The following is an 11,185-nucleotide window of genomic DNA, read 5'->3' as shown; positions in this document are numbered from 1 at the left end:
AGAGGGCGCTCTGTGGATCTGTTCTTGAGCAAACACCTCTACGGATCTGTTCTTCGCAGAAACGATATTTCCATGGCAAAAATCGGGCAAAATTTTGGGATTTACTAATCACTAAACTATTATACATTCATACAAACTATCATACACCCTAACAACATATAATTAACTTAGAAAATGGGCAAATAGGTTTTCATACCTAAAAATTTGGCCCTATGTTTTGCTTAAGAACAGATCCTTAGAGCCATTAACCAATCTTCAGAGCCATTAAACGATCCTGAGAGCACCCTCTGTGGATCTGATGATCATTTTACAAATTTCAAAGTTTTATGGTTAAAAGATGAAAACACCCTTTAGAGTATGGTTATTTCATAAAATTTCTCTAATAAACACCATATATAACAAATATACCGTCTAAAAATTATAACAAACAAAAATCTGGAAGGATTTGATAAGGAAAATCGAAGATGTTTAAAAAAAAAAAAAAAAAAAAAAAGATAAATAGAGTTGCATTTACATCATTTCTCCTCTTTAATAATAGAGATAATTATATGTCAATAGTTTGTTGCAAGTTCGAATATTTGACTTAACCCTACCAGATAACTAAACATCTATAAATACGGCACATCGTTTGCCGTCTAAGAGTCATCTTATTCAATACCAAAATTTCTTGACATCGTAGGTATCTGTCTTCAACTTCAATGGAATCCTTGTTGTCGAGTTGCTATTCTCTCAAGGATATTCGCCAAATCTCTCCTGAAGTTCAGACTGCTCTGAAGCAGGTTTGTAAACTGTATATTCTGTGGAATCTGGCTGATCTGGCTTAATAGTAAATAAATCATAAATGTGTGGTTTTGGATAAAAATGGTTCTGTGAAATTTTTAGATGATTCTTTTTGTTTAACAATTTTGTTTAGGAAATCTTGAAAGAGTATATCTTCTTTTTCATTCTTTTTCTAACCAATATTTATTAGACGATATATTGTTATTATTATTGTATATTTAATATTCAGACTGCGTTGAGTCTTTCTTGTTTTGATTACTTGGTTTTCAAAGTGCATGTGGATTGTGGAAGTATTTCTGAGTTTTGTATAATGAATAAAAAAAAAAAAAAAATCAACGGTCTAATGTTTCTATGCTGTTCGTTTTGTGGTGCTAACATCAAACTCGCTAATTGTGATAAAAAATAATCAAATAAAATATTGCTTACATGGACTTTATACAAGGCATGTGTATATGTATGATAACATATAATTCCTATAATCATGTGATTGCAGGGATATGCGAAAGTATGTTGCTTGTTAATAGCATATGCACTCGGGTTTTATCTCCATATCCTATTGGACAATGGATGTTTTTTCACTGCCTTGGCAACATTTGAATGTATGCTTTGGTTGATCGCCACTCCTCCATGGGAAGAGGTAGTTGTCTAGTTATCTTCTACGTATATACCCAATGATTTCTTGAAATCTTATTAATCTTAATTATTCCTTATATATTCTTCATGGGATTCTTATTCCAGCACAAAAGGTTAATGACATATTACCTATTTAGCATTCTCTACGGAGCCTCCTCTGTTTCTGTAGCCAAATTATTCATAGATTTTGACACGCGGTTTGTTCTTTTCCTTTTATTAATTATTATATATTACTCAACTTACCCCGTTAATGTTTCTTGATGTATATTTCTATTGGTTTTGTAGCATGTGGGTGAGTGAATACATAGGAGCTGCCATCGCATTTGCTTGTTTCTCAGGCGCTGCCATGCTAGAAAGGCGTAGAGAGTTTTTTTATCTTGGAGCTCTTCTTTCCTCTGGTGTTTCAATCTTCTTCTGGTCACATTTTGCTTCAAAAATCTTTGGTGGTGCCACTGCTTATTTCCAATCTGAGGTAAATACGTAACTCCTGATTCATTCTTTTTTACAGTTTCTTTCCATCTTTTTCGACCATTTGTGTTAATTGTCTTTGTTTCAAATTTGCAGATTTATTTTGGGTTAATGGCGGTTGTTGGTTGCATGGTTGTTGCAACTCAGGTGCTCATCCCAAAGACTTGGAGTATGTGAAGCATCCCCTCAAACTTATTTTCTGACTTGAATGCTGTTTTTGCTCCCTCACATTTTATACTGATTTTATTGCTGTTTTTATTAGTATGTGATGCAGTTGAACAATTCGGACGGAAGGGAACAGAGGAAGAATATGAGGACGAGGGGGATTATGAACAAAAGCTGCATTCAACTACAAATAAAAACTCGGTATAATTTATACTTTTGTGTGGTACATGTTTTTTTTTTTTTTAACATCAGTCGTGGATATGTTCTATGTCACTTAGAGACTTAATATGATATCGGGTTTTACAGTGAGCTTTTGTCATAAAAGGTTTTTTTTTGTTTTTTTGGCCTCTTTGATCATCCGGTGTGAAAAGGGTATTTTATATGGGATAATCATAAGAAAAACCAAAATCATAGGGTTTTTATCATAAAGGCCTTTTGGCCAATTGAGATCGTGTTTGGTTTAGCAAATGGTTTGCCAAATTTTTGTATATGGTCAAAAATATTTAACATATACAAAAATATTTAAACAATATAACACCATGAGCATGAGCTTCTATGCTTCTCTAGCTAAGCATGGTCCTTCCCCTTGTCACAGGGCCCTATGTATGTGAAATGCCAACACAACAACTATAAAGTAACATATCTCATAAATATTTAATAATATATCCTATTAATAATGAGACATGCATAGATAAGTCATAAGTGATTAACCTATACATGAATGATGTAATGTGGATATCTGCAACTTGCCTCATTTCCCACGTGTCCTCATATTCTGATATTCACCTCGTCTTCTGTTTTTCCTTCCAAATTCTAGTTTTCTGTTCTTCATCTAATCTCCACATAAATCAGCAAACATATTTAAATTCAACTAGAAAGTATACTGGAAGGTAGCGTTTTTTTGATACATCTTCTACGACTTGTTTTGACGTTTGGATTTTATCGGCCTAGATGAAAAATATGTCCACCTTCAGCTGAAAAATAATAGGTTAAACAAAAAAGTGACATAATATGTATCGAACTAAAAAGTAAGCAATAAAGACAACACATATCATTATACAGTAAAAGAAAAGAGAATTACTTCTACATTTATTTTTTTTGCTGAAATTATTTCCCAATTGATTAATGCCAAACACTCTTTCCATACATAAACTATGTCTTTGCTTGTGGTCTATTAACCTGAAGCAAATCTAGAAATTCATTCTTTTTAAGCAACCTACTTGCATATTTCTCATAAAACCAAAATACTTAGAATTCTAACTAATAATAGCAACCTAGTTACACTTCCTTATAAGTCCCATAATATTTAAAAAGAAAATGGGTTTCTATGTACTTATAATTTCTCTCACCTATAATAGCAATTTGCTTAGAGTTTTTAACCATAATAGCAACGTACGTACATTTCTTTTCTTTATTTTTAGCCATAATAGTAAGCACTTTCCTATAATGGTTGAAGAGATGTAAGCAAACTGCTATAAGGAGGTACATATTGCGATTATCACTAAAAATGTAAGTACAATGTCGATTATAGGTAAGGAAAACGTAAATAGATTGCTTTTACGGGTATTTATTATAAAGTGAATTGCTTATATTAGTAAAAAGAGTAAAGTAAGTTGTTATTTCCTGCAATTTGCTCTTCAAAAAATATTATAAACCTTTCCAAGTAGAGAATCATAGGTTGGTGGAAAAACGTATTTGGTATAAATGTGATTATCCATTCTCACAAATGGACCTCCAGATGGCAAGTAAGATGTAATTCACCCTGATTTTAAAGAAATGAATAAATAAACAACTTAAGTATTAAATAATTTAGAAACGACTATATGTATGGCGTATCAACAAAAAAAATACGAAAGAAAACCTGGTTCTGGTCTAAAATTTTTGAATGCAACTTCTACATTGCTACGATGTTCAATCAAGAGACCTCTAAGCAGAATATCAACTTGTAATAATAATTGCAAGATTAAATAAACTGTCGATGCATAAAAACTAAATCATAATGGGATTGGAGACCAACTACCTGAACAAATGGATGTGTATTTGCACAAATTCTGTTCAAAAGCATTGTAAACCCACCTACATAAATTCAGAGCTATATTCAAGTTTACCAAGAGTAAAAATTCTATGAAAATGTACCAGTTCTCTCACCTTGATATCTTCATAAACTTGCTTTCTGACCCCTGGTGCATGCACTCACCTTTATTGACTGAATCACTTCGGATGCAATGCTACCAGAACCATATTTTGCAACTTCAGTAAGAGATGGCAAAAGAAACTTGTCACCATGCAAATTACTACTTCTGAACCTTCAACAGCTACAAAGAAAAATATACTGAATGATATAATTTATGCCCTTGTCCTTAAACTTTGGTTATAAAGCACAAGTACAATAGAGAGGCACAAGAGCATTCGTGCTATTTTCTACAATTAGCTGTGTATGTAGCATAATGACCAATAGTACATGTCACTGATTAGACATATATCAACATCAAGGTGCCTGAAGCTTTTCATTGTATGGATGTTCATTGTTTCTGTTATTTATACCATAAGCAGGGTATTACAGTCAAATTTGAAAATTTTGAAGTACGTATTCAACTAAAACTTTGATGAATTACATCAAGAACGGTTGCATTTGTGATGAATTGCATCAAGAAGCAAAAATACACCAAGTAACAAAAAACTCACCAGGTACCATTAGTGGTTGTAGCAAAAAAATCTGAACACAGAAGAAGAATAGCATCAAGTAGTAAAGATTTCCAGAACACTAAAAATATAGTCATCTTACAGCAAGGTTAAAAGCTGGTGGAGTACCCACCAACCCCAGAAGTTGCACATACGTTGATATCAACATTAGAGCAACATTGAATACATTTGCAAAATTATGATTACTGGTTTAAGTATGCTATGAAATGTAAACTTAAGCTCCCAAAACACTTTACTTTTAACTTTCCCACAGAAGAGGACACATTTACAATCACTGATGAATTGATGATTGAAGAAGGGGAATTAAATATTGAACCATTCTTTCCGAACTATAGTAGTTTGTTACCGTAAATTCTACACCCATCACATTAGACTGTATCGATATTTTATTCCAATCGATTTAAAAAAAAAACAAAAAAAATCATGTATGATGTTTTACCTGAGTGAAAATAACATCGAAGAAAAGGGGTTTTTTAGTGACCGAAACTTGAATTCGGAGCAGGTGCTATTGTAGCGTGGAGATTCTAGCATTAAGAGGGTAGAGTTCTCCCATCTAGTGTAGTAGTGTATGTGTGTAATTTGTTTGTTAAAAGGAACGACCATTGGAAAGTTGGAAAACCACAGCCACAAAATTCAGAAAACAGACGATAAATACAAAACATGTACCGGTGTAGAAGACGACATAATTGGTTGGTCGCTGATGGCGGTGCTAGCTGAACAGAACCGCCAACTCAATCGTCGTCCTCGCCTACCACCTCATGCTGTCTTCAACAATAGTGACGCCACTTTTCCGTCATACATCCTCTATGTCCCTATCTTCGATGGCGAAACAGTAAAGGACCCGGTTTATTATACTATCGGTGTGCATAACAAAGCAAACGAAGGTGGATTGCAGAGACAGAGAGGAGGGGGGGGGGAGGGGGGGGGGGGGGGGGGGAAGAGTCGATGACGGTGGATAGAGAAAAAAGAAGTCGGACAGGTAGGGATATTTTGAAGCAGTCAAAGGTCGGAGGGATCTCCTGACTGTAATTGATGCTCCCTTTGTGTTTGGATGGAGGAGGGAGGAAGGGTAGAAGAAGATTCGAGGAGGGCTTAGTATGTGGATCGGTTGACCTAACCTGAGTAAAATAACTAAATGAACAGTACCGGGTACTGTTCATAAGAGAGCTCTTTTATATATATATATATATATATATATATATATATATATATATATATATATATATATATATATATATATATATATATAATGGAAAGAAATAATCATATCCAAATTTAAAATTTGTGTTTATATTAATTAGAAAACCCTTTATACTTAAGTTACTTTTCATTTGTACGCAAACATCCAATTTATAAAGAAGTTACCGTTTTGTGACATAACATTTATCTTGTTCCTTTTTAGGTTGACATGGAAAAAAATAAGCGATGTTACTTATTTCCTTGAGTAAATAGTTGTTGAGTAGATGATCTATTTCTCACATTTTACCTAAGACAAAAGGCAACGCCACTTATGTTTACTTATAGTAGTTTGACAACTTTTTTAAAATTGAAAACTTGATTCCTAATATTAAATGAACATTAATCCTATTAAATGAATTTTAATTTAGATAAATATCAATTCCATATAAGGACATAATAGCGATCACACTTGTTGTCAAACAAGTACAAAAAATGTTACAAATCCTACAATATATGTCTACACAGATGCAAGTCAAGACAAAATCATAGGTAATATCTCAATATATATCGCACTAGGTTATAACTTGTATGGTACACGGTTAACAAAGTAAAATAACATATATACTATGCAACCTGTAGGTGTTGTGAACGATGTGTTCACCGGTGTACTCTAAAAACTCATTTACATGTATTACGAGTGGACTCTCGAAAACGATACTGTCAATAAATGAGGTAAACCCTGTCGACTATGCAGACTTAGTGCCCATTGTATAAACCCTGGCGACTATGCAGACTTAGTGCCTAAACCCTGGCGACTATGTAGACTTAGTGCCCGTTGTATGAACCCTTGCGACTATGCAGACTTAGTGCCTAAACCCTAGCGACTATGCAGACTTCGTGCCTATTCCTTAGGATAATCCTTAGGAATGAATTGACGAGAAATAATTGGGTTGAAAACCCTATGTACTCACCAGGTTTCCCAACCTGACCCACTCAATTCATTTGTATCACAGGTGTCAATATGAAGTAACAATACACTGAGAGATTAAGGAGATATAAGTCACTAGTGATAATGATTGTAAGTTCTGTTTATGCTTGTGTTTCTGTATTGACGGTGACATTTCAATGTTTTAAAATGAATAAAATACGTTTCTTCGGAAATGCTTTGATAACGTATTTATCATGTTTTTCTGGGAACAAATTCCGCAACACTTTTCTTTAAAAGGTTACTCTGATTTTCAAAATAAAGCATAAACAAATTGGTCTTTTCTGGTCGTGAAAATAGGGATGTCACAGTTGGTATCAGAGCATTAGTTTAAGAGAACAAGGAATAAAGATTTATTTCTAGACTTAAACTTAGAATGTTAAGCGATGATCCTGAGGAGTGTGTCTAATATATTTTAGGTAGCACACCTGAATAGACACAAGCACTAGCTTAATTAGGAAAGATGCCTAAAATGATTTTATGTGCTAAATGATTTATGATATGCATTATAGGATCGTATCCATGGTCTGTTGCCGACCGGATCTGGAAACTTTACGTGTTCAGATTTCTAAACGTTTAATTATGGTATTAGAACTGGCATATAAATTTTTGGAGTAATAAGGAGGATTACACGTCTAAATCTTCTCTATCTATATTCTCGTCTTGATGCACTAAACGCATGCTTTCGTGAACAAAGCATCATGGTGAAGACTCGTAGAGAATTGAGTAAATGGAGGAAATGAAAAGGCTTATGATAGTGAATGACACCTATCAGAAGATATCGTAAGAGTGGTATATTTCCTTTATAATATGTATCATAAGGTAACAGTACATTCAGAGGAGTATGGTACGTCTGAAGTACACCTTCGATTTGCGGGATGATGGAACGATTGGTGTAATTCCTGAAGTTGTCCCATCGTATGGCTTTTCCACCACCAACCGAGTTGAAGCAGAATTGATGATTGAAGATACGCATGGAAGAAGTCCTAGTAGGGTCTAGGGAAAATTATATGATTATTTGGACACATTTGTATGTGTTAAAATTGTTTTTGTGACAATAACTTGGAGAACTGCGAGACAATACTTGAGACGAGTAAGACTAGGTGTGAATGGTAGAAGAGGCCTATACTATCGGAAGCACGGGATTCACGCTTGAATCAGGGAAAGTCACAAGGTTACCAAGAAGCTAGTAATTGATTTTGTTTTGTTCATGTCTGTCGTTACCATCGTTTTGGTAATGACTAAGAAGATGATTGTTATTCCGACCCAAGTTGTCAAAACAAAGTGAGTCTGACTAAGATGAGTATGTTACGTGGTTCAAAGAACCAAGATTGATGTAGCATCTGACTTAAGCCAGAGGATTGATGTGAAGCGATCAATTGAAGTATCGCAACCGTTGTTAAGGTAAGAAGCTTATAGCTAGAAGTGCTACATACTAGAATGTGATTCTATCACATTAGAACATGAAGGAAGGTGTCTTCCATTCTGGAATCTGACTCAAAAAGACCTGAGTCTAAAGCATTTTATCATACAATGAGAGGTCATAGGAAAATGACCCATCGGTATGATACGATAATCGAAGGAAAAAACCTATCTTAATTTAAGTCTGTTAAGAAGGAGCAGGAGTCTCCAATAAGGATCAAATTTGTAACTCGAAGGTTACGATTGAAAGTCCAACATAGTATGAAGAGCAGGTGCAAGATTGAGCATCGTCTGCAATCAAGAAAACCAAGAATTAGATACCCATTTGAAGGAACATAGAAGTTATGATTATTACCTAGGATGAAGAAATAACGTACGGAGTCATTATACAACCCTGTTTCGTTGATGATTCCGGGACGTAATCATCCTAAGGGGGAGATCATTGTAACGCCCACAGATTCTGGCTGGTCAATTTAGAGACAATGAGCATCAAAAATGAGTTTTTATGGAAGATTATTTAGAAGAAGTAATCTTACCCAAGTTGTAGAATATGTCACAAAAGTTCCGTACATATAAAGAACACCGAAATTCGAGTTATAACGAAGAAGTTATGGCTCGTCGAAGTTTCGCGACAAAACCGCCACGACGTTGTGCGACGTAAGTGTGAATTTACGATAGAGGACTTTTTAGCCTTAGGAATCTAAACAAAAGTCGTAGTATACGTTAAAACGAGAGCGTGCATAAAAAGAACGCCCAAATCTAACTTCGTATGAGGAAGTTATGATTTTTCTAAGATTTGACATAGCAGTGCACAGCCCGGAATTCAAATTTTAGATCGAGCGGTTTTTGGCCAACGAGACCTAAATGAGAAATGAATATCTCATTAATAGCGACTCAACGATAAAAAGACAGATGAAAACGGAGTCCGTATGTAGAAGTTATGAATTTTACGCAGTCATTTAACAGTATAATCTTCTCATACTGTTAATTTTAGAATCGGTCAAGAATTAGCCAATGCAGTCAGAAGTAAAGTTGTAGATCTTGTCATAACCTACGCGTGGATATAAAGAACGTCAAAAAAGGAGCTCGTATGCGAAAGTTATGAATTTTCAAAAATTGACTGTTTTACCTGTTTTGTTCGACGCCACGTGTCAGCATCAGACTTTGCCTTGGAGCCTAAGCAAGCTCACGACGTGAGCACTAAAAACTCACGACATGAGAGGGCTCCTGGCAGCCTATAAATAGAAATGTGATCCTTCTTCATTCCTCACACCTTACCCATTCTTTCTTCACTCTATACACTCTCTAATACCCCCCCCCCCCCCTAAAACCCCCAAAAAGCCTAAGGAACCCCCTTAGCACGAGAAGGAAGCCCCGAAGCTCCCGATGACTCCGAGAAGAAGAACTTTCGGCTCAGAAGTTCTGCCCGCGCAGAGCCCAGTTCTTCGCTAAACTCCAATATAAGTGAGTTATGCCTACCCCACTTTAAATATAGCTTATATTTAAATATAATATCGTTATTATGAACCTATAAATAAGATTTATCAGTGATTCAAATTCGTTATAATGATTGATCTACTTATGGGAATGATGTCTAGGCTGTGATTAGTGAGGTGTTTAAAGTGGGATTTCCAAACAGTATACTTCGTATACCAAACAGACCCTACCTCTGATATGATCCTACCTGGTTGTTCCTTACTTGATAGATCATGAAGTAGACTCTGAGTTAATGACGAATCTAGACTAATAATTAGTCGTAATAAATATTAGACTAAAATCTAGTGGTGATAATACTAGGTTTTGTCGAAGGAAATCATATTGTTAAGAAGCGAAGCGCTGATCGAATTTCGAGTTGTCACTTTAACAAGTGAGTCCATAGTTACTTTCAACTTACACATAGATATGAAGTAGTTAATATAAATTACGTGCTATGTGTGCATTTTATCTGTATACTTGCTATCTATGTTGGATGAACGATTTCATACATGTTTTAAATTATTTAAACTGTATATGTATTTTATATCTACAAAATATGTTGGGTAAAACATGGGTAGATGAAATATGAGTTGGATGATGAGATGAGAGGTGAAATATACCATGAGGTAAGGGTGAGAGGTGAACAATGAGAGAAGCCTTTTACCCAAGCTTTGGCCCCGTCATCTAGCAGAGTATGGATGACAACCACAGACTATTCTAGACAGTCCAGTGGAACACTAGCAGACTCGCAACCTGTAGGTGTTGTGAACGATGTGTTCACCGGTGTACTCTAAAAACCCATTGACATGTATTGCGAGTGGACTCTCGAAAACGATACTGTTAATAAACGAGATAAACTCTGTAGACAGTCCAGTGGAACACTAGCAGACTCGCAACCTGTAGGTGTTGTGAACGATGTGTTCACCGGTGTACTCTAAAAACCCATTGACATGTATTGCGAGTGGACTCTCGAAAACGATACTGTTAATAAACGAGATAAACTCTGGCAACTATGCAAACTTAGTGCCCGTTGTATAAACCCTGGCGACTATGCAGACTTAGTGCCTAAACCCTGGAGACTATGCAGACTTAGTGCCTAAACCCTGGCGACTATGCAGAATTAGTGCCCGTTGTATGAACCCTGACGACTATGCAGACTTAGTGCCTAAACCCTAGCAACTATGCAGACTTAGTGCCTAAACCCTGGCAATGATGGACTTCGTGCCTATTCCTTAGGATAATCCTTAGGAATGAATTGACGAGAAATAATTGGGTTGAAAACCCTATATACTCACCATGTTTCACAACCTGACTCACTCAATTCATTTGTATCACATGTGTCGATATGAAGTTACAATACATTGAGAGATTAAG

At 35.4% G+C, this 11,185-nt stretch overlaps 1 protein-coding gene across 1 annotated transcript; it reads left to right on the top strand.

Annotated features, from left to right (window-relative positions):
• Nucleotides 1-628: 628 nt before the first annotated feature.
• Nucleotides 629-2,475, top strand: LOC145122750 (bax inhibitor 1-like). The gene is made up of 6 exons (XM_079058320.1): nucleotides 629-779; nucleotides 1,274-1,417; nucleotides 1,519-1,610; nucleotides 1,699-1,885; nucleotides 1,978-2,050; nucleotides 2,144-2,475. Exons 1-6 carry the CDS (start codon nucleotides 699-701, stop codon nucleotides 2,251-2,253), a joined length of 687 nt encoding a protein of 228 aa, XP_078914446.1. The 5' UTR covers nucleotides 629-698; the 3' UTR covers nucleotides 2,254-2,475.
• The last annotated feature ends 8,710 nt before the right edge of the window (nucleotides 2,476-11,185 follow it).

This window comes from Lactuca virosa, chromosome 6 (genome assembly GCF_052849685.1).
Source record: "Lactuca virosa cultivar CGN04683 chromosome 6, Lactuca_virosa_CGN04683_v6, whole genome shotgun sequence".
In the NCBI taxonomy this organism is placed as follows: domain Eukaryota; kingdom Viridiplantae; phylum Streptophyta; class Magnoliopsida; order Asterales; family Asteraceae; genus Lactuca; species Lactuca virosa.
Note: the sequence above shows the minus strand (reverse complement) of the source record. Positions and strands in the feature narration are given on the sequence as shown.

Coding starts and splice junctions, on each gene's coding strand:
- LOC145122750 (XM_079058320.1), top strand. CDS start 699: ATGGAATCCTTGTTGTCGAGTTGCTATTCTCTCAAGGATATTCGCCAA. Junction 780..1,273: donor TTCAGACTGCTCTGAAGCAG/GTTTGTAAACTG, acceptor ATGTGATTGCAG/GGATATGCGAAAGTATGTTG. Junction 1,418..1,518: donor CCACTCCTCCATGGGAAGAG/GTAGTTGTCTAG, acceptor TTCTTATTCCAG/CACAAAAGGTTAATGACATA.